Genomic DNA, 22,073 nt, shown 5'->3' on the forward strand with positions numbered 1-22,073 from the left:
AGCATCCTTTTCCATTTGACTGCAGCCACCTTACTGGGAGCAGTGGGCGGGCTCCTGCTGCAGCCTCCGCACCCGGAGCCGCTGCCGCGGGGGCTCAGCTCGGGTGACGAGGGCACCCCGCTCCCCGGGGCACTCACGGGTGCAGCTGGAGGCAGTGGGTGATGTGCTGGCACTGGGGGCAGCCGGGCAGCGCTGTGCGACCCCCGCGCTCTGCCCCGGGGAGGAGCAGAGCCCCCGGTGCCTCCTGCCTCGGGAGCAACCCGGGGACAGCAGCAGAGGGACGGGGCTGGGATAGGGGCGGCGTGTCCTGAGCAGGCGAGGGCCCAGCAGGGTCAGTCCCTTCATCCATCGTGACAAGCGTGACAGCACCGGCCACAGGCAGCAGAGCAGGGCTGCACGGCGTGAGCCCGGCTGGACACTCGAGGACACGAGTGCCCCGCGGCCAGAAAAGGGCTGGAAGCCACCGGTGCCCCCCAAAAGGACCAAGCCCGGGCTGTCCCAGCACCCGCCCCGGCGCTGGGGCCAGCACGGGTGAAGCCTGGAGGGCGGGGGAGGCCGCGGCAGGGCAGAGACGGGTCAGGACTGTGGGATGGGGCCGGGGGGTCCGGCGGAGCGGGGAGCGGGGAGCCGGAGCATCCCTGGAAGGCGCGGGGGATGGGAGCGGCACACGCACACGCACACACACATTACCCACATGCACACGGCAGCAGCACCAACAGCCCCTGCCAGCGCCTGCAATCGCTGGAGCGCCGCTCCTGCGCCTCTCCCTCCTCCTCCTCCTCCTCCTCCTCCTCCTCCTCCTCCTCCTCCTCCTCCTCCTTCTCCTCCTTCTCCTCCTCCTCCTCGCTGCCCACCGGCCTGCGGCACCCCTCACCCCTCCGCGGCCTCCGGCCCCACCAGCGCTCAGACAATGACTTCATGCGGATTATGCATCTGAAGAAATCACCAGCTCCCAGATAGCCACAGGGGGAGGTATCCATGTGTTTGGCAGGGAAGCAGCCTCCTGCTCGCCTTCCTTCTCCTCCTCTTATCTCCTCGCACACGGCAGCTGCCTCCTCTCCAGCGATGGTCGCCTGCGGTCCCCCCGCGCGGCGCTGAGCGAGGGCCCGGCGCATCCCCGCTCCCACGCTTGCACCAAGGTACCAACGAGGCTATTTTTATTCCCTCCCTTCTTTTCCGGTTCACCAGCCGCTGCCGGGCTCGGTGCCTCAGCACCCTCGGTGCCTGCACATCTCCCGCTCCCTCCCGTGTTCCCAGCCCGGCTCCCTCGGCGCAGCGGCAGCACCACCAGCCCAGCTCCAGCCACGGCCGCCGGCCCTGATTCCAGGTTTGCATCCTTCATTCCTTCATCTGTTTGTCGATGCGACAGTGCCATTTGTGGGAGGTGGAGGGGGAGCGGGGCAGGTGGGAGGGGAGGGGGAGATAAGGTGATGGTGATGGGGGGGGGGGTGGGCAGAGCACCCCAGTCCTGCCGTGGGATGGGGAGGGCAGGGAGGTGGGAGGGGGGGAAATGCAAGAGGCTGCATTCAAATAAATGTATTTATGTATATATGTATATATATATATGCATGTCTGTGTGTATATATATATATGTAGGCTTGGGGGCAAGAGCAGGGCACAGCAAAGCATCTGCCCCTGGCGGGCGCTGCCGGGCGCATCCCTGCCCGGGGCCGCCGTGGGCTGGGCACCCACAGCACCCACGAGGCACCCACGGGCTCCCTTCTCGGCAGAGTGGCCACCCCGGGCTGCTGGCACTGACCATGATGGACCTGAAAGTGGACGAGGAGGAGGTGGACAGCGGGCAGCCCGTGAGCATCCAGGCCTTCGCCAGCAGCTCCACCCTGCACGGGCTCTCGCACATCTTCTCGTACGAGCGGCTCTCACTGAAGCGCGTGGTCTGGGCACTTTGCTTCCTGGGCTCGCTGGCCCTGCTCGCCCTGGTCTGCACCAACCGCATCCAGTACTACTTCCTGTACCCCCACGTCACCAAGCTGGACGAGGTGGCAGCCACCAGGCTCACCTTCCCTGCCGTCACCTTCTGCAACCTCAACGAGTTTCGGTTCAGCCGAGTGACCAAGAATGACCTGTACCACGCCGGCGAGCTCCTGGCCTTGCTCAATAACAGGTGGGTGCTGGTGCCTTGAGGCTGCCCCAGGTGACATCTCAGTCAGTCTGGATGCAGCCGAGAGCCACCGGGTCCTGCTGATGCTCCTGGGCATGTGGCTCCCACGCTGGGCTGCCCCAGATGGCTCCAGCACACACAGCTCCCATCCCCAGTGTGCAGCACATGCAGCAGGGCCTGGGCCACCTCCCTGGGTTCCTGTGGGGCTGATCCTGCACATCTGGCTCCAGTGCCATGTCTGGGTGCCATCCCATGCAGCGAGGCCAGGGCTGCCAGCAGGTGAAGCCACTGACCCCAGCATGGCGCCACTCCTTGGGCTGGGGAAGCCCCTCACCTGTGGCTGTGGTGGTTCCTCGGTGCTGCCAAGCCGCTGTCAGGAGCCTGGTGCACTCCCTGCCCATGCCAATGCCAAGAGGCTTCACTGCTGTCCCCACTCCTGCCCCAGGGAGGGCTTTTCAGGCATGACAGCAGAGCTGAGACCCAGAACATTCAGCCCCTGTCCCAGCAAGGCCACCACCTCACCAGGACACCACCAAAGACTCAGGGCAGGTGGCTGGATGGCCTCAACCAGGGCTGGTGCTGCTGGACCAGCAGTGGGACAAGTGAGGTGGGTTTGGAAGGTGGCCACTGCCCAGCTTCTCCTCATCCATCCTTCTGCCATCTTTCATGGGCCTCTGGGCCCCTTTGTGCTGTTGGATGCTCTGGAAATGCCACGTGCAAGGTGGGGCTGTGCTGAGCCCATGCCGGGGTCGCTCCTGGGAACCCCAAGTGGCCTTTGCCAGTGGGAGCAGCCACCACAGCCAGGCCTGAGCCTCTCCCTGCTCTTTCTCCCAAGATACGAGATCCCAGACATCCAGACAGCCGATGAGAAGCAGCTGGAAATCCTGCAGGACAAGGCCAACTTCCGAAACTTCAAGCCCAAACCTTTCAACATGCTGGAGTTTTACGACCGGGCTGGCCACGACATCAGGGAGATGCTGCTGTCCTGCTTCTTCCGTGGGGAGCAGTGCACCCCCGAAGACTTCAAAGTGGTGAGTGACCTGTGGGCCCTGCCCAGTGCCACCTTTACCCCCATGCAAGGAGGGTGTTTGCCCACCTGTAGCTGCTCCTGCCTCCTCCCAGCTCGGAAGGGACCGGCAGCACCATCACTAAGGGGGTGCCGTTGGGGTTTGAAGGCCCAGGCTGTCCCCAGGAGCACGTGTGGCTCTGTACAGCTCCGTGGGCTGCTCCCACGTGGGCACAGCTCCCCGGGATCGTTCGGGCTCTGCAAAGCAGGGTTGTGCCGGGCTGGAAGCTGCCATGGTGAGGAGGCTCCAGTGGAGAAGCAGGGAGAGCACGGATGGCAGAATCCCTTGGGAACACAGGTCCCAGTGGCTCCGTGCTGCGCCCTGCCATGGAGGTTGTTCTTGTGCTGGTGGATCCAGCACACAATAAAGCCTTTATCCCCGCTCTGCCTGGCCCCATCCAGCTGGGGACGGAACAGTGCCGGCTATTCGGGGGCTGCCTAATCAATTCGGCAGCCTCGGTGGCTGCTCCCGAGCAGCTCCGGCGTGGAGCCCCTGTCCCTGTGCTCTTCGGGGTCCCCATCCTCGTCACCAGCCCAGGGGTGTCCCCCTCAGGTCCCACACTGAGCACGGCTGGGTGTGTGCAGGGCCCAGTCCCGGCGCAGTTCGGGTGATTTTAATCATCGGCATTAAATTCCCGTCATGGGCTCTTTCCACGAGCAGGTGTCTGTTGTCAGCCATGAGGCGTTTATTTGTTAAATGGAGGCACGTTGCAGCCCAGAGGGGGCTGGATCCCCTCCAGCAGGGCCGACAGCAGGGCCAGCTCCAGCCCGTGCCCGGTTCCGATGCCGGCTCCTGCCAGGGCACGGTCGCGTTTTCTGCGCCGAACCAGCCTCAGGGACCTTCATCCCTGCTGCCTCCCTCCATCTCTTGGGTTCCAAATCCCTGTCTTCTGCATCCCCTTCAACCGGCAAAAGCCAAACAGGCTCGCAGCTGGTTTGTTATTCCTGCCTGGATTATTCCTTGCAAGCAGGTTGGGATGATTTAATGGATTTGATTAGAGGAAGCTGGCTCTCTGCTGCATCTCTGTTGCTCCTTGGGGTCTGGCACAGGGAGGTCTGTGTGTGGTGGGGCTGGGATGGGCTCCTGGCACTCTGTCTCAGCAGCAAATTCCTGCTGCCTTGCTGCTCCCTGCACGGGCTGAGCTGGGCTCGGTGCTGCTCTGGGCCTGGTGGCCGGGCTGGGGGTGCTTGGGGACCAGAACCGGGCTTGCACCATCAGCCCACGCTGCCCTGGTGGGACCCCACCTTCCCTCATGGGCCCTGGGTCCCCTCGGCACTGTGGGAAGCCCCTTCAGTGTCCAGGGACCCTTCTGCATCCAGGGCTGGCCCCGTTCCCTCACTGATCCAGAGGGATCTGCCAGGGGCACTTTGGGAGCTGCCCAGACCCCACAGCCTGGGGCAGATGGGGACAACCAGGGGGTGATGGAGACAGCCTGGAGGTCAGTGGGTGCAGCCTGGAGGTCGGTGGGGACAGCCTGGATGTCAGTGGGGCCAGCCTGGAGGTCAGTGGGGCCAGCCAGGGGTCCCGGGGGCAGGCGGGGGTCCCGGGGGCGATGCCGATGGCCGCACAGGAGCGGCGGCAGCGCCGGGGCCCGACACGCCGCGGTGCCGCCTTATCTGTCCCCGGCAGAAGGGAGGGCTCGGGGCAGCCGCGGCGAATGCAAATGAGGGGCTGCTGGAGCCGAAATACCTGGGGTGACACGAGGCAGAGGAGGAGCCGCCTCCTGCCGGGTCCCGCTGCCGGGCTGGAGGAGCAGCGGCACCAGAGCAGAGACCCCCCTGTGCTGGGGGCACCGCCCGTGTGCCCCCCAGAGCACCCACCCGGAGCAGCCCAGGGGGCTGTGGGCTGGTCTCGCTGCCCAGGTCAGCTCAGAGCATCACCTGCAGCCAGGACAGGGTCCCCCAGCACAGGGGGCTCGTGCTGGGTGCTGTGGAAGAAGCCCATCCTGGGATGATTTGAGCTCTTCCCACCTCCTCCTTCATCCCACATCATCACCAGCCACATCGGGGTCCTGGCATTGCTCATCCCCCTCCATGTCCCCCCCGAGCTGTGTGCAGGGTACAGGGACACCCCAGTGGAGCTGAGCAGGCTCAGACTCATCCCAAACTGCAAAGTGAACCCTTTAAAAAGACCGGGGGGGGACAATTGGCCCACCCCAGCTTTGCCCTGGCTCCTCACAGCCCCTCCAGCAGCAGGGCAGTGTTTGGTGCCCACCAGAGCTCCCCCCTGCAGCAGCCCAGGACAGGGACAAGGATGCACAGGGAGGTGCCCTGATCTCCTTCCCAAAATCCTGGCATGACCTCAAAGCCTGGAGAGGCAAACACAAAGCTGAGGGGCGAGTCTTGACCCCCCCTCAGGACATGGCCCTGAGGGACGTGGGCTGAGGTTTCCTTGTGCCCAGGGCTGTGCCCAGAGCCCCGCACAGGGATGGGACAGGCAGGGGACAGACGTGTTTCCCTTTGCAGGAGGGGCTCGCCCTCGCTGTCGCCCCGTTTCGGGGCCACGCTCCCCGGCACCCTCATTAGCAGCACAGATCAATGTTTCACTCTTCCTACTTCATTATTTATGAGCTGGAGTCCTCCCTCCGCTGCGGGAGCTCTCGGCCCCCCCTCGGCTCCTGCTCCTTCCTCCCCTCACCGCGAGGTTCCCCCGGGGCCTCGCACACCCACGGCAGTGGCGCCTCACCCAGCAAGGGAGAGGCTCCCATCTCTGGGCTCCAAATCCCGGAGAAAAATGAGAAATGCAGAGGATGAGCTTCCTCTCCACACCCCAGGATGGGAATTGTGGCTGCACAACCTCGGGAAGGTGCCCCCTGCTTGGGAAGCCCCTTTTGGGTGGTTGGTGCAGCCAGGGGGGCAGGAGTGGCTGTGCCCGGGATGGCACAATGTGAATTTGCAGCTTTTCCTTCTCACACCCTGTGAACCCACCCCAGGGAGAGCCCCATCCCAAGCTCCCTGTCCTGCTCTGGGGCACGGTGGCTGAGCCCAGAGCCCTGGGCAGTGAGCATGGGACAGCCTGGATGAGCTGGAGAGGATTAAGACCTCTGGACCGTTTCCATGAGGCTCCAGGGCTGAGCTGGCACTGGGGAGAATTGAGTTTGACGTGGAGATCATGCCTCTGCCTTTTGCATTGGATTCTGCATCCTCTGCCCTGGAAACACCGGGTGCACAGAGCCAGAGCCAGGCAGGGAGCGGGAAGGGTCTGCAGCAATCCCAGCAAACCCCAACCACACTCCTCCTCTTCTCCTTCCTCCCATCTCCGGGGCACTGCAGGAGCTCCCGTGATGGAGAACAGATCCTGCTCCCCATAGCACCCCACTGCCCCTACTGGGCCTCCCCACCCTCCTTCTGACCCCACTGCGCCTTGGTGAACCCCACTAGACACTTCCAGATCCTGCTGCACCCCTCAGACTCTGCTGCACCCCAGTGTGTGCCCCTCTGCACCTCCAAAACCTCTCTGCACCCCTGGGCTCCCTGCTCATCCCACGGCCCATCTCGCTCCAGCCGGGGGTCGCTGGAGCTCTGCTCCTGCCTCCCCAGGAGCACGGCAGCTTCTCCCCCTGACAAAAACCCCTTGTGTGGGTCAAACCTGCCCTGCTGGTGGGCACTGGGCTGTCCTGCAGCCCCCGTGGGATCTCGGAGGGGTGGGCACAGTAGGGCGGGCTCAGGGGGGCTCAGCCGCGGGTGCTGCTGCTCCCCTGCTCCCCTTGGCTCTCAGCCCCGCGGGATCCGGGCCCCAGCCCCTGCCCCAAACGCAGCCCTGGCCCCCCGTAGCCCCCCACGGCAGTCACAAGGCTGGAGCCCCGCGGCGAGCAGAGCTCCCCCGCCGTGCAGCGTTAGTGGATAATCACGGAGCCGGAGTGAGAAGCATCTCCAACACAGCTGGAGAGACCGGGCGCGGGAATTACTGATACCCAGACATTTCCTGGAGCTTTTGACAGTTAATAAACAAACCGCATGGGTCCATCTGGCTCTGGAAAAACAACTTGGGGACAGCGTGTGGGCACCAGGCACGGCCACCGGCCCCAGACCTGGTTTGGGGCTGGTTCCCAGCAGCATTCCGAGCCCCAGCAGATCCCACCACGGTCCCCAGCGGAGCCGGTGCATTTACAAATTCTGTAAGACATTCGAGTGATTTATGCAAATCACTTTTTAAAGCGGCACACAGGCTCCTAAATAACTTATAAGCGTTGGAAACTGCTGGCACGTATCTGTTGTTTCTGGGCACTGATTCACCTCGGGCATCCCGGTGGTGTCCCCAGGGGCCCGGCTGAGCATCCTCACCTGGATCACCGGCAAACTCCGCCCAAACTCTTCCCCACATCGGCCTCTCTCCGCGGCCGACCAGCAGCAGGGTTTGACGCTCGAGGCTGCCCCGTTTTCCAGACGAATGAAGCAAAGCCAGCGGGACACGGGCGAGATAATCGGAGGTGACGGAGCAGAGGAGCCGCCACGCACGGGACCGCAGCCGTTTGCTGGTGGTGACTCGGCTCTCCCGGGAAGTGCAGCGGGTTGGGAGTGCCCCAGCTCTGCTCGGCAGCTCGGAGATTTTCCCGTATCACTGTATTTTGCTCAAAGGAAATCATCCGGAAAGCAGCCGTGAGCTGTTTCGCCCTCGGGCAGGGAGCAGAGACACTCAGGCGTTGCTCCTCAGCTGCCTCCTTGTCCCAGCTTCACCCAAGCATTCCCAGGCCTGCTCAGGCAGAACAGGGGAGCTCTGGGCTGTGGTTCTGCTCACCCCACACTGACACAAACGTGGATGGGACTCTCATGGGAAGCTGGCTGCTCCTCACTCTCCCTCTGCGGCAGGACAGCGACAGCACGGCCCCGGCGCCGTGGGACCAGCCCCACTGAGCCCACCACCACTGATCTTGGCCAAGATGGGGCAGAAGAGGATCAGGAACAAGAGGGATGAGAACACAGTGGCACGGTGAGAGGCCACCACGTGCCTGCACCCCACAGCCACTTCATTAGAGCTGCGAATGGCGCATCCAGCACCTCAGAGCTCTGGGAAACGGTGGGATTAGAGGAGAAGGACTTGTGGGATCAGGGTCAGGCTCAGGCAGTGTCATTTAGTCCCTGGCTCTGCCCAGGGGCCGTGCCCAGTCCCAGCATCTCCCCCTGCACAGCAGCACTGTGCACACCCAGAGGGGTCACACACCCCCAAAGCTCTGCACACAACCAGAGGGGTCACACACACAAAAAGCACCTTGCACAGGTGGAGATGTCACACCTCAAAGCACTTTGCACACCCAGAGGTGCCGCACACAGCTGGAGGCACCACACACCCAGAGGTGTCGTGCCAAGAGCTCAGAGCATCTCAGCTGCACCTCTGGCCAATCCTGTTCCTCTTGTAATGCCTTTGCACATAAAGACTCATTAACAAATGAATTATTAATGATTATTAATAAGCTGTAATGGCATTTGTGGCTGCTGGAGGAGATGAGGAGGCTTTCGAGTGGTATCTGACCGCAATGGAGGTGAGGATTTCACAGCTGAGGGCAGGGCACGTGTGTCCCAAGGGATCCAAGGCTGGAAGTACAGCCCTGGACAGCAGCAGCAGATGAGGGGTTCCAAGCTGTTCCCCTCAGCCTCCCTTTGGTGTTTCTCCCAGCCCTAGGCTGGGCAATAGCAAGGTGCTCTCTGAGGGTTCCAAAGGACCTGCCCAGAACCTCCTGGTGCCATTTTCCCTCTCTCCCTGATATCAAGTGGGGAGAAGCCATGCTAGAGGGGGCAGATCCCCCGAGCCAGGAAATGAACTGGCTCATGGCCTTTTTGCCTCAGTTTAATATCTCTGGCTGTTTAGAGCCACCTGTGTTTTATCGCCTGTGGAGCTTGGCCAGGGCTCCCGAGGCAGCGCTGCAATTCCTGCTCCAGCCAGGGTTCAAGGAGCTCCTCACTGGCTCTTATTTATTTATACAGCCCTGACACTTGGATATTATAACCAATTATTTATTTTTGGAGGGTTTTTTTTTTTCTGTATGGAGTGTTTGGTGTGTTTGCATCCACGCTCTCAGCCCAAGGACGGAGCTGGGGCAGGGTGTTCCCACCCACTCTGTGATTTATCAGGGATTTTAAACCCCCACTCTCCTGGCAGGGACAGGGAGACCCTTCCAGAGGCACCACATGCCAGGGCTGTGTGACTGCTCTGCTTGGACTAGATTAGATTTGAAAAGCATGATACGTGCGGAGCCGGAGCGAGCGAGCGCAGCAAGGAAACCAGACCGGAACACCGTGGGCTTTTCCCCCCTCCAATAAAACTGCCGGCTCGGATCTGCCTGCATGAACCGGCTGAGCGATTGTGAAGGATGTCGGAAAAAATCACAACCTGCTCACGGGAGATTCACGATCGGCAGGAAACACGGGAAGGCGCTGGGATCAGGGTCGGCGGGAATAATCCCGGATGCCGCGAATTAGCGACACCTCGGCAGCACCCTCCGCGTCCTGGTGGAGTCCTGGTGAGCCCTGCACGGCACAGAGGGACACTGCCAGCGGGGAAATCACCGGGAAGCTCTCAGCACTACAAACAGGTTCAATTATAGGAGCGTAAACAGATCCCGGGGAGGAGGATGCGGCGGCTGCGGAGCCGTCACAGCGGATCACAGCCAAGGCTCCAGGGACACGCTGGACTGCCCACGGAGCTGCGGGGGGGTCCCGGCTGAGCCCCCCTAAACCCCGGGCCAGCGTGGCTGCAGGTGGCCTCAGTGCTCAGGGCAGCAGCACCGGCAGCCGGCAGGGCTGGCTGGGAAGAGCTTGCCCAGGAAAGCTTTGAAAGATTAATAGAGTTTAAATGGAAGCGTTTGGAGAGGAGATAAGGCTCATCTGATATGAAATCATATGGAACAACGGGATCCAGGGAGGCCCTGGCTCTATAATGAAGTCCACTTAGCACATTACTCACCATAATGTGCTTTTTATTAAAGTCCTGTGCTGCAGGTGCTGAGTCTGCAGCTGGGAACACGGGGCTGGAATGGCACAGGCACCTGGAGTACCGGACCCCGCCACCAGAAGCAGTCGGGATATGGTGTGAAAAAGGCACCTTCGGCTTCCCGTTTCCCACCCCGTTTGATCCAGGGGGCGACTCTGGCATCGCCCAGCGCCGCGGCATCAGCGGGGCCCGCGGCTGGGGCTGCTGGGCCTGCAGGGACGGGGTGGAGAGGAGGCGGAGGTGGGGAATAATACAGAGGAAAAACTCCTTTTTAATCATCAATTTTTCTGCATTAGAATGTGACATGCTAATCCACTGTGAAGCGTCTAATCTGGGGGATAAAGGGCCGGATAACACAAGCTGCGCCCGGCTTGGCTGGCGGAGCGAGCCGAGGCAAGGTGGCAGCATCTGATAAGGGGTGCAGGATTAGTCCCGGCGCAGATCCCGCCTGCCCGGGCAATCCCACCTTGCTTGGCTGCCTCTGCTCTGTCTCTGGCCGAGGTCAGGGAGGGATCTGCAGCCCTGGAGCCGTCCCAGAGCGGCTCATCCCGCCCGGAGCAGCGGTGGCAGCGCTGCCGGTGCCTCCACCACCATCTTGGCAGCTCCGGGAGCTGCAAAGCACATCCCTGGGCCAAGACACGTGGAAAACCTCATTTTTCTGCCTTTGGATTCACACACCCGGGTGCGTGGTGGGAGCAGGACAACCCAGCCGTGGGGTCTCCGTCTGCCCCAAATGTCCACCCCCACGCGCTGCTTTGGCTGCCTCATCCCACCCCTCATCCCATCCCTTCCTCGCAGCCAGCTCCGACCTGCGGGCACCCCCAGGGATGACGTGGGCAGCTCAGCCCCGGCTCAGCCAGTCCTTGGCAGGGACGGGCAGTGCCCGTCACAAAACCGAGCGGGTCCAGCTCCCGGGGCGTTTTCGGCGACAGCCTCCCCGGGGCTCGGAGACCTGGGATAACAGAGCTTGCAATGTTGTTTTCTCCTCGCCTCCTCGGGGATTGGTTTATCTCTATGAATAACTCCATCCCGGCTTTGATCTCCTCTGCCATTAAAGCGTGACAGGCTGTGAAATGTGCTGTTGCTGCCGTCAAATCCCGCTCCCGCTTCCCCCCCCGCCGCCTCCGTGCTCCCCCGCTCCGGGAAACCTCCTTTCCCAGGCCCGTGAGGAGCCGCAGAGCCGCGAGCGGGGCCGAACCGCCCCGGGACAGTGGCCAAACACGGTGCTGGAGGCAGGAAAAACCCATCTCGTCCTCCCATCCCACAGCTCTCACTGGGGCGGGGAGGAGGGCACGGAGCATCCCCGGTCCCAGCGCCGGCTCGGGTGTGGCGGCATCACCCCAGCACCCGCCACGGGGGCTGATGTCACGGCTAATTATAGCATCCCCCGTCCCTCGCCCCCGCCAAAGATTTACCTGAGAAAGGGTAAAAATAACTCCCGGCGAGGGAGGAGCTGGAACGAGCCCAAGGACTCCTCCAGCATCTCCAAAACTTGCACAAACCAGGACGGCACCCCCCTGCCTGCAACACACGGCCGCACTTTGTCCCCAATCTGGGGGTCAGGACGCGCTCCCCTTGGCTGGTGCCGCCGTGCCCCAGGCTGCGGCCGTCCCCGGTCACCTTCACCCGGCTCGGGTGTCGGCGCTGGGACAGGTGGCGGTAACCGGAGCCGGGCCCTGCTGCTGGGCTCCAGCCCCGGCGCACCCCGCGAGCTGCTTAAGCCGAGCGAAGCAGGTTAATGGCCCCAGTCGATGATGGAATGTTTTCATTACAGCATCTTTCTCTCTCTCTCTCCCCCTGCTGCAATCGCTCCCAAGAAGACACATTAAACCTCCCCGCGCCGAGGGAGCGGATCCGCCCCTCGCTCGCACCACCAGGGACAGCCCGCTGGCCCCGGGCAGCACGGCTCACCTGTCCGAGCCCTGAGGGGCTAAACACCCCCCTCAATCTGCAATTCCTTCATTCTGCTTCCCTTCTCCTCTCGCCCCAACAGCCATGGCACAGGAACCCAGTGCCAGAGCTGGGAGCAGCAGAAATCCCAGCCCAACCCTGGACAGCTCCTACCTGTCCCGAGAATCCTCCGTGCCAGCCTGTGTGGGATCAGCCCAGTGTGTTCCCAGCCTGCTCCCACAGGGCTGGAGCAGCCCAGCTCTTCCAAACCCCTGCCAGGAGCAGCCCTGATGCTGTTACAGCCCTTCCCTGTGGCTGCAGCTCATCCCCACCACAGACACAGGGCACCTGTGACCTGGCCCCCGTGTCCTGGTGGCTCCCAGCCACCCAATTCACCTTCCTGACTCTCTTTTCTAGGCAGAGTTTTCATCTCACATTCTCTGGGATGCTCCCAAAAGGTTTAACCTTGATCTTGGCCTGATGAAATTTCATCCCGTGGCTCTGGCGCTCATCCCCAAGGTCATCCATTCTTTCTCCCAGGTCCCCAAGTAGCATCTGCCAGTGTCCCTCTTACACAAGGGCCCTATTGAAGGGAATATTGAGCTTGGGAAGCCCCAGGATGGGACACCCCAGTGTCACATCATGGATCACTGCCCCTGGCAGGGATCCCCAGTGCCTGTTCCACCAGCATCACCTGCCCAGGAATCTCTGATAACTGTGCTGGTGTCAGATCAGATTTTTACTGAGTTCCTGACTGATTTGTTCTCCCAGTTTGTGGTGTCCATGTGTGCCAGGATGTGCTCAGGGGCCAGGAACCCCGCAGGGTGCACAGGGAAGGAGTCACAGCAGCTGAACTGAGGGCTTGGAGTGAGCTTCTCCACCCAGGCACCAGCCCAAAGCTCCCATCCAGCCCCTGCACATCCAAGTGCTGCCGGATTTAGATTCTCCCCTGGTGCCGGGACGGGGCTGGAGATTGCTCTGTGGTCTCTGGATGCTTTTATGAAGTGCTGAGTACAGGAAAACAGCAAACCACGAGAAGGGGCTGCGCTGCTGCAGGGAGGAGACACCCATGCTCCCGGCAGCTCCATCCCAGCATCCTGCACCAGAGCTGCTCCCTGGGACCCTCAGCCCAGCTGGTTCAGCAGCACATGGCCTGGAGCCATTCCTTGAAGGAAGAGGGGCCTCCCTGTGCCCCACTGGAATCCAAAACATGAGGTGACGTGCCCAGCACTGACTGGGCTCTGCAGAAGGACTCGTTGCCTGGAAAGCACCCAAATCCTGCCAAGACCAGCCCTGCTCAGAGGAGGACAGACCTCACACCACTGGGAATGTTGGATTTGCCGGATTCTCACGTGCACGCGCCAGTGCCCTGCGGCACAGGGGGAAGAGCCTGCAGGGATGGGCACTGCCAGGGCAGGAGGAGCATCGTAGGAGCCTGAGAACAGCACAGCATCCTTCCCCCCACCTGGACCACCAGTGAACCAGCACAGTGTCACGGGCATTTTGGGAAAACCTCTGGCTCCAGCTGGCCTGGGGATGAGCGCAGAGAGCCTGGCATACGGCGGCTCTGGAGGCGGCCGGGGACCCAGCAGGGAGGGCTGGGCCTGGCTGGAGCAGCCGCTCGGGCTGCCAGGGCTGGAGCACGCCAGGATGGAGGGCACGGCGTGGGGACACAGCACTGGGTACCTGCACACACTGCGTGCCCCCAGCCTGGCAGCCCCTCGGCCCCCAGGCAGCCCCGGGAGCTCCCGCGGCGCCTCTGGAGGCGGTGATGTCTCTGCTCTGTCCTGGCAGCCGGAGCCGGCCGGTCCCAGGGGGCCCGGGGAGCCCGCGGAACCGCCCCTCGCTCCTCCTCCCCTCCTGCTCCTGATATACCCTCCTGGCTCCGAGCATCCCTCTGCTCCTCTCCCTCACTCCCGCTCGTCTCACTCCTTCTCCCTTCTCCGTTTCTCCTCGCTGAACAACTTGCCCCTTCCTCCTTCCCTGCTCTCCCCCGCCCCTCTCTACTGAGGAGCTGACTGAAGACCCCCAGGCTGGGGCAGGGCACGGGCCAAGACCCCCGTACCAGAGCCAGGACCTCCACACTACAACTGGGACCCCCAGGCTGGGCAATGCCTCTCCAGATATTCTGCACCATCTCCTTCTCCAGTGAGGAAGCGCCAGAAGATGCTGCAGCCACTGAGAAGGAAGAAGATGAAGCAGATGAGTTCCTGTATGGGCAGGAGGAGGATGAAGAGGACGAGGAGGACGCAGGGGCAACCACAGACTTCGTGGCCTTTGCCAGCAGCTGCACCCTGCACGGGCTGAGCCATATCTTCGTGGAAGGCAGCCTGGGCGCCCGGCAGGCGCTGTGGGCGCTGGCCTTCCTCCTCTCCCTCTCCATCTTCCTCTACCAGGTGGCTGACCGCATCGCCTACTACCTGGAGTACCACCACGTCACGCTGCTCAGCGAGGAGGACAGCCCCGAGATGACCTTCCCCGCCGTCACCTTCTGCAACATCAACCGTGTGCGGCTCTCGCAGCTCAGCCACGAGGACCTGCTCTACCTGGCCCCTCTGGTGGACTACGAGCCTGGGATGGAGCTGGGCTTCACCCCGGCCCCGCCGGGACCCTGGGAGGAGGACGAGCCCCTAAATTTGTACGGGTTTTTTAACCGCACTTGCCACCAGCTGGAGGACATGCTGCTGAGCTGCAGCTACCGCGGCCAGCGCTGCGGCCCCGGGGACTTTGCGCCGGTGAGTAGCCCCAGGGTGGCCCGGCACGGGGAGCAGCTCCGGAGCTGCTCGGTGTCGGATCAGGCAGGGCAGGTGATGGTGCCCTTGCAGCTTGCTCAGGGACTGGCTGATATTTCAGCTCCATCTGCCAGAGCTGGGGACGGCCCCGCTGTGGAGCTGCTCTGGTGGGACATGGAGCGTATCTCCGGGGCTGTGCTTGTTGAGGAGGTGCCTGGCACCTCCATCCTGGTGCCATCAGGGCTTGTGGGGCACCATGTGGTGTGAGCCCACTGCCCTCACATGCCCCTTGCCCAGGCTGGCAGCAGCTCCGTGGTTTTGGGGCCGTGCCGGCTGCCGGAGGCAAGAGCTGGAACAGCTGAGGAGGGATGGGGGGTCCAGGATTCTGTCCAGCCCTGTCCTCTGCAGGGATGGAGAAGGGCTTGGAGGAGGCGCTGGTGCAGGCATCAGGCTGAGTGCCACCACCTTGGGGAGCCACAGCTGCCGTGGGCTCTTTGGGGCTGTAATCTGCAGTGTCTCCTCTGAGTCCATCCCTGTGGGAACATCTCCTCCTCTACCAGGGCCAGGATGGGCAGTTCCCACACTGAGAGATCCTGTGGGTCAGGAGCCCAGGTCGGACCATGCCCAGGCTGGGATGGCTGATTTTGGGGCTGGGGATGCTCTCCTGGCTCCGTGCTGTGGCTGCACACAGAGGGGCCTCAGCCTCAGCCCTGTGTCCTCTCCTGCAGGTCTTCACCCGCTATGGGAAGTGCTACACCTTCAATGCAGGCCAGGACGGGAAGCCTCGGCTCATCACCATGAAGGGGGGCACTGGCAACGGCCTGGAGATCATGTTGGACATCCAGCAGGACGAGTACCTGCCAGTGTGGGGGGAAACAGGTAACCCCCTGCCCCAGCAGGCCCACTCGGCCACCAGCAGCTCCTGGGGTGCTGCCCAGCCCCTACTCACCTCCCCAGCCCCTTCCCACCTCCCCAGACCACAGATCCACATGCCTGAGGCTCCCTTCTCTTCCCTCCTTCCATTTCTCATCACTTCTGCTCTTTTCTCTCCCTTTTCCTCCTTGTCTTTGCTCTTTGCCATGGCAACTCCCCATCGTTTAGACACGCAGCCATCACTTGTTTATAAATAGAGTCAAATACTTTCCCTGCCACGCTCCTGGGTGTGGAGCAGGGGGGTCGGGGTGGGGGGGCAAGGACATGGTGCAGCAAACAGATGGACAGATAGATGGACACATGGATGAATGACTTGGCCCAGGGGAAGCATGGGAGGCAGAAGCTGTGGTCCCTCTCCCAGCAGGCTCAGCACAGCCCCTCGGAGCAGGGACAGTGTTGTGCTCACCCCACTTCTCTCTGCCACAGACGAGACCTCGTTCGAAGCCGGGATCAAGGTGCAGATCCACAGCCAGGACGAGCCCCCTCTGATTGACCAGCTGGGCTTCGGGGTGGCTCCCGGCTTCCAGACCTTTGTGTCCTGCCAGGAGCAGCGGGTAGGAACAGGGCAGGTGTGCGATGTCCCCTCCCACCCTGTGCTGTGGGAGCAGAGCCTCCTCGCTGTGTCCCTGTCCCCACGCTGGATGGAGGGGAGGCCCTGTCCTGGGGCCCAGTGCCACGAGGGTGTCTGTCCCTGAACTGCAGGGGGTTCTCTCCTCACTGCCGGCTTCTCTCCCCTCCCAGCTCATCTACCTGCCGCCTCCCTGGGGCGACTGCAAGGCCGTGGCGGGCGACTCGGAGTTCTACGACACCTACAGCATCACGGCGTGCCGCATCGACTGCGAGACCCGCTACCTGGTGGAGAACTGCAACTGCCGCATGGTGCACATGCCAGGTGAGCCCCGTGCCCGGCGCAGCCCGGCCCTGCCCTCCGCTGTGCTCCCACCTGGAACACCTGCTCTGTGTCTCCCCAGGCGATGCCCCTTACTGCACCCCGGAGCAGTACAAGGAGTGCGCGGATCCGGCCTTAGGTGAGGCTGCCCGGCCCCGGGGGTGGGACGGAGCTGCGCCCTTGGGTTTCTCCATCTCGCCATCCCCCTCTCTCCCTGCACAGATTTCCTGGTGGAGAAGGACAATGAGTACTGCATCTGTGAGATGCCCTGCAACATGACCCGCTACGGCAAAGAGCTCTCCATGGTCAAGATCCCCAGCAAGGCCTCGGCCAAGTACCTGGCCAAGAAGTACAACAAGTCAGAGCAGTACATCGGGTAAGGTGCCACAGCCGCAGCAGTGCAGCAGGGTCTGGTTCCTCCATCCCAAACCTCAGCCTGATGCCACTTCTGTCCTGCACAGGGAGAACATCCTGGTGCTGGATATCTTCTTTGAAGCCCTCAACTATGAGACGATTGAGCAGAAGAAGGCGTACGAGGTGGCGGGTTTGCTGGGTGAGTCTTGGTGGCTCTGGGGAGCCCTGTGACAGCCAGAGTCCCCCAGCGAGGTGGCCTTGTGCTGGCCCTGTCACCATGGCCTGTTCCCAAGGCACCGGGAACAGCTGAGAGCACAGATGTGGAGCAGGGCACCTCAGGCACCAGTCACAGTGGTGACAAGTTCTGCCCCTTTCTCTGCTCCCTCTGCCACCCAGCTCTGGACTGAGGCCACCCTGGTGGTTTCCCTCTCCTCTGCAGGTGACATTGGAGGGCAGATGGGGCTGTTCATTGGGGCCAGCATCCTCACAGTGCTGGAGCTGTTTGACTACGCCTATGAGGTGAGTGTCTCCTCCATCCCAAGGCTGTGCCCGTGTGGGACATGGGGAAGGGCCACCCCTGAGCCCCACGGGGCTGACACGTGGCTCTGGCAGGTGATAAAGCACCGGCTGTGCCGGCGGGGCAAGTGCCGCAAGAACCACAAGAGGAACAACACAGACAAGGGCGTTGCGCTGAGCATGGACGACGTGAAGCGCCACGTGAGTGTGGGGCACAGCAGGGTCCCCTCTGCCTGTCCCCTCCTGCTTGTCCCCTCCTGCCTGTCCCCTCCTGCCTGTCCCCTCTGCCTGTCCCCTCTGCCTGTCCCCTCCTGCTTGTCCCCTCCTGCCTGTCCCCTCTGCCTGTCCCCTCTGCCTGTCCCCTCCTGCCTGTCCCCTCCTGCCTGTCCCCTCTGCCTGTCCCCTCCTGCCTGTCCCCTCCTGCTTGTCCCCTCCTGCCTGTCCCCTCCTGCCTGTCCCTTCTGCCTGTCCCCTCCTGCAGCTCAGGGGTGGGGAGTCACCATTTTGGGGAGCCCCTGGGAAAGGAGCAGAAGGCCCAGGCAGAGATGCTGTGGGGGGATGGCACTGGGTCTCTGCAAGAACCTGGATGAAAGCAGCAGCCCCAAAATCCCGTTTATCCTGCAGAATCCCTGTGAAAGCATACGGGGGCACCCAGCAGGCATGACGTACGCAGCCAACATCCTACCTCACCACCCGGCCCGGGGCACCTTTGAGGACTTCACCTGCTAACCGACGTCTGGATGTACAACCTGAGCTACCAAAGCCCTGCGAGAGCTGCCCTTCTCCCTGCCAGCGCCAGCAGAGAGACACATCTAGGGGGCCTTTGCTCCTCGGCACGGTGGGACACGGACAAGAGCGACGGCCTCGGATTTCGGGGCGGGCAGTGGGGTCGGGCAACGCCAGACCCTGGCGCAGCCCCCGCGGCAGCTGCTCTGCGCCTGCCCTGCTCCTTCAGAGACTCCAGGATGCTCCAGCCCGGCCGTCCCGCGGAGCGGGAGCGACACGCACAGTGGGCCAGGGCACGGGCCTGCCCCGGCTCCCCCTTGGCTCCCCTCGGCCTTTTTAACTAAAACCCAGAAGCCAAGAAGAAGCAGCCGTTCGGCCGCAGTCTCCATCCACAGCCCTGTCCGTCTGTCCTCCATCGTCTCCATGCTCATCCTAGTCCAACGCCTTGGCCGCGCCTGCTGGGCCCCCTGTGCCTGCTGGGGGGCTCATCGGGGAGCCCCTGGTGTGCTCGGCACAGGGCAGCAGCCTGGGAATCCCTGGAGAGCCCCTCTGTCCCCCGGGACCTCAGCCCGGGCGCCCCCAGCACGAAGACGCAGCAGCTCCACCTGCCCAGAACGTCTCCCTTGGCCCTGCCCCGGGAGCAGCCCCGGGAGCACCGGAGGGGGCTCAGCTGGGAGGTGCCACCTGGGCTCTGGGGACACCGGGCACCGTCCCTCCCTGCCCGCCCCTCCTGGGCTCTGGGCAGCCTGGCCAGTTCCAGCACTGCCCCGCGGTCCCTCCTGTCCGCAGGGAACCCTGTGGCCCCAAACCCGGCCATCCTCGGGGAGAAGGGCACAAGGAAACTCCTGGTCCCATCTGTCCCCAGCTGGGGACACCCTCTTGGCACCACCGTGGCTGGGCAGGCACCAGAGCCCCAACCCCTCGGGGTTCACAGGGGGCTCTGGGGCTCCAGTCCCACTGTGCCCCAAAAGCTGCTGCCCCGGGGGGTTTGGGGTGTCTGTGGGTTCCCAGAACCTCTGCTGCCCCTCCCTGGCACAGCCCTGCCCTGGCTGGGGTCTGTGGCCACTGGGTCACTGCCCCCCAGGCCTGTCAGAGTCCACCAGTCCCCTCTGGGGTCCCTGTCTGGCCCCCCCAGCCCGTCTCCTAGCCCCCAGGCCAGAGCCCTCCCCGGGCCCAAGTGCTACTTATTTTAAGAGCTTTTGCAATAAGTCTTTTTAGTAATTTTTTTTCTTTTCTAAACTGCAGTTTTGTTTTTTATTCTTGTCATTTTTATTCTTATTATTTGCTTCCTGACCAAAATTAGGAACTGGGGGTCAGTCCTTTGTATCCAGCGATCACCCAAAGACGACGGGTCGGCCACATCCATAAATTTTCTTATGGATTTCTCCTAATGTTTCATCACGTTTCATTTATTTATTTTCTTTCTTTCTCTTTCCCATTCAAGCTTTTAAAGATGGGGCTGGGATTTGACCTTGAGGCTCACCTGTGGAAGAAAACGCTTTTTTGTTATGTCATCGGCATTTTATATTTCTTATATATAATATATATGACTATATATATATGTGTACATATATATATATATATCTATATGCATCATGCCAGTGTAGATACCCATCCAGTAGCATTTAGGCCTTGTTCTTGTGCCATTTTTTTTCTGTTACTGATCTCTGAATGCCTTCAAGTGTATAAAGTGTGGAATTCTCTCCGGTATCTGTACTATGTACACACATTTTCATAGGAAGCACAATAAGATGACAGATGCATTGTACATCAATACCTGCTACTCTTAACAACGATGATATAAAGAATGATATAAATGATATAACTCCCCCACGCCGAGCCTTTCTCTCTTGCTGAGCTGCTGGAAATGCTCCCCTGAGGAGGCAGGTGGGGACAGCCTCATCCCGGGATGGAGCCAAAAGGGAAGGGGGGAAAAAAGGGAAAGGGAAGGGGAGGAAAAAGCTTTGGGCCAGATTTCCAGAGCAGAGCAGAGTGTGCCCTGGGTCAGAGCTGAGGCTGAGCTGAGCCTCCCTTTCCTGGGAGCTCTGGTGCCTCATCCAGCTCCAGCCTCGCTGCCTTCCCAAGGAATTCCTCCCAAGGGACACAGAGCTGGAGGAGGGAGGTGATTCCTGCTCTCGAGCAGGGAAAGGAGAATTAACACTCACAGAGCTCTTAATCCCTGACAGATCCAGCACCTCCATGGTTTGGGACCCACCTGAGGTCCAGCAGGAGTCACCAGGTGGAATTTCACCCTGGGAGCACAACCCAAATACAACACACACCTTCCGTCCTAAAAATTTCCAGCTACAAAGAGCAATAGTAACAACAGAGCAGATCCAACAGTGGGCATCCAAAAAAAGCCCTCAGGACTCCATGGAGACCGAATAATAGGGAGTGGGAGTGGGCAGGGAAGGCTGAAATGCCAACGCACACCCACACCCACCCTCCCCCCGGTCCCTTGGCTCCGACCGTGTCCCCTGGCTCCTGGAAATGGCAGAAATGCAGTTCTGCATCTCAACGAGAGCACTCTCACCCCGCTCTGGCGCTTCCCGGCCGGAGCTGGAGCTGCAAAGGCCAGGGGGTGGGATTGGAAGGAGAACGGGGCCAGGAGGGCGTTAATGAACCCGGTTAATCACAGCCCAGCCGTGCCCGCTCCCTCCCTGCGGCACCCCCGGCTCCGGGAGCCGTAATCCCCGCGGGAGCTGCAGCTCACCCCGTCCATCTGTCACAGCTCGGCTCCGAGGGCTCCAGAGGGCTCGGGGGAGGTGTCTGAGCCCCAGGGGCAGCACAGCTCTGCAATTCCCCTGGAACGCAGCAGGTACCGCCGGGATGGGCAGCAAACGCTGCTCCTTGCAGGCACAAGCCTCCACCGTGTCCATCAGAGCATCGTGGGACAGTAGGAGCGGGCTGGGAACATCGGCCTGCTGGTGATGCAGGGCTTCAGGCCGTTTGGGGTCTGGGGACCTGCAATCTGTTCAGGATCTGAAGCTGTTTGGGATCCAGGCAGTCTCACCCTGACCAGGATCCAGGGACCTTCAGCCCGTTCAGGATCCACAGAGCCTCAGCCCATGGAGACATCCATCCCACTCAGGCTCTGTGGAGATCCCGAGATTCCACCACCTCCCCTCGTGGGCCAGAATTCCCAGTCCCCCCTCGCTGGCTGCCGGGGCAACAGGAGCTGAGGGACAATGCCAGAGCCCGGGTGCTGCTGTCCTGCTGTCCTGCAGCCAGAGCCAGGCTGGCTGGGCACCAAAGTTTCCATGGAGCCACCAGCAGGTGCAGGGGAGGCATTTCCAAAGCTGTTCCACCAAACCCTCGGGGCAGGAGAAAGGAGGAAGAGCACAATGAGGTCACCCCGAGCCTCTCCAGGCTGAACCATCCCAATTCTCCCAGCCTTTCCTCCCAGTTCAGCTGCTCCATCCCTCGGATCATGCTGGTGCCTCCTCCTGACTCGCTCCAGCAGCTCCACGTCCTCCCTGTGCTGGGACCCCCAGGCTGCAGGCAGCGCTCATCAGATGATCATCATTAATTTTTTAATTAATACTCGTGGTGTGACTGCGCACTTGGCTTTTTCCATGGATTAATGCTGACTGGGTTTGTGTCCCTTTTCTCTCTGAGCACAGGAAACTGCTTCAGGGAGAAGGAACTTAATGTTAATACTTGCAGAAAGTGGCCTTTAACTCCAACCTCCTGCTCTGGAGGAACCCCAGGGGAGACAGGAATCCTTTTCCTCTGCCTGAACCTGCACAAACTGGGCCCATTCGTGGCCATTTGTTTTCCCCATAAATTTCATCCCTAAGATCCCAGAGTCCCTGAGGTTGGAAAAGATCACCAAGTCCAAACTGTGAGTGATCCCCACCAGAGCTGCCATGTCCAGCTGTTCCTTGGACACCTCCAGGGATGGCGACTCCACCACC

General features: G+C 61.7%; 1 protein-coding gene and 1 long non-coding RNA gene across 4 annotated transcripts; one reads left to right on the forward strand and one right to left on the reverse strand.

The window, feature by feature from the left end:
- The first annotated feature begins 830 nt into the window (after nucleotides 1–830).
- Nucleotides 831–19,989, forward strand: ASIC1 (acid sensing ion channel subunit 1). Of its 2 annotated transcripts, XM_066567799.1 has the most exons (13): nucleotides 831–1,139; nucleotides 1,258–1,327; nucleotides 1,731–2,125; nucleotides 2,958–3,153; nucleotides 15,467–15,617; nucleotides 16,098–16,225; nucleotides 16,413–16,563; nucleotides 16,643–16,699; nucleotides 16,783–16,936; nucleotides 17,022–17,113; nucleotides 17,354–17,433; nucleotides 17,527–17,631; nucleotides 18,055–19,989. In XM_066567799.1, exons 3-13 carry the CDS (start codon nucleotides 1,761–1,763, stop codon nucleotides 18,157–18,159), a joined length of 1,584 nt encoding a protein of 527 aa, XP_066423896.1. In that variant the 5' UTR covers nucleotides 831–1,139; nucleotides 1,258–1,327; nucleotides 1,731–1,760; the 3' UTR covers nucleotides 18,160–19,989. The 2 variants fall into 2 exon arrangements, with proteins under 2 accessions (XP_066423896.1, XP_066423895.1); XM_066567798.1 differs by lacking the exons at nucleotides 831–1,139; nucleotides 1,258–1,327; nucleotides 1,731–2,125; nucleotides 2,958–3,153 and adding an exon at nucleotides 11,156–14,741.
- Nucleotides 19,397–21,249, reverse strand: LOC136568026 (uncharacterized). Of its 2 annotated transcripts, none has more exons than XR_010785173.1 (2): nucleotides 20,870–21,249; nucleotides 19,397–19,639 (listed from the first exon to the last, which is right to left on the reverse strand). It is a non-coding gene; the product is annotated as an uncharacterized lncRNA (long non-coding RNA). The 2 variants fall into 2 exon arrangements; XR_010785172.1 differs by lacking the exon at nucleotides 20,870–21,249 and adding an exon at nucleotides 20,322–20,432.
- Between the last annotated feature and the right edge of the window lie 824 nt (nucleotides 21,250–22,073).

The sequence above is a fragment of the Molothrus aeneus genome, chromosome 30 (assembly GCF_037042795.1).
Source record: "Molothrus aeneus isolate 106 chromosome 30, BPBGC_Maene_1.0, whole genome shotgun sequence".
NCBI lineage: Eukaryota > Metazoa > Chordata > Aves > Passeriformes > Icteridae > Molothrus > Molothrus aeneus.

Excerpts from the sequence above, each read along its gene's own strand:
- ASIC1 (XM_066567798.1), top strand. The coding sequence starts at position 14,118 with ATGCCTCTCCAGATATTCTGCACCATCTCCTTCTCCAGTGAGGAAGCG. Across the intron at positions 16,937-17,021 it reads AAGTCAGAGCAGTACATCGG|GGAGAACATCCTGGTGCTGG; the intron begins GTAAGGTGCCAC and ends TGTCCTGCACAG. Across the intron at positions 17,632-18,054 it reads TGGACGACGTGAAGCGCCAC|AATCCCTGTGAAAGCATACG; the intron begins GTGAGTGTGGGG and ends TTTATCCTGCAG.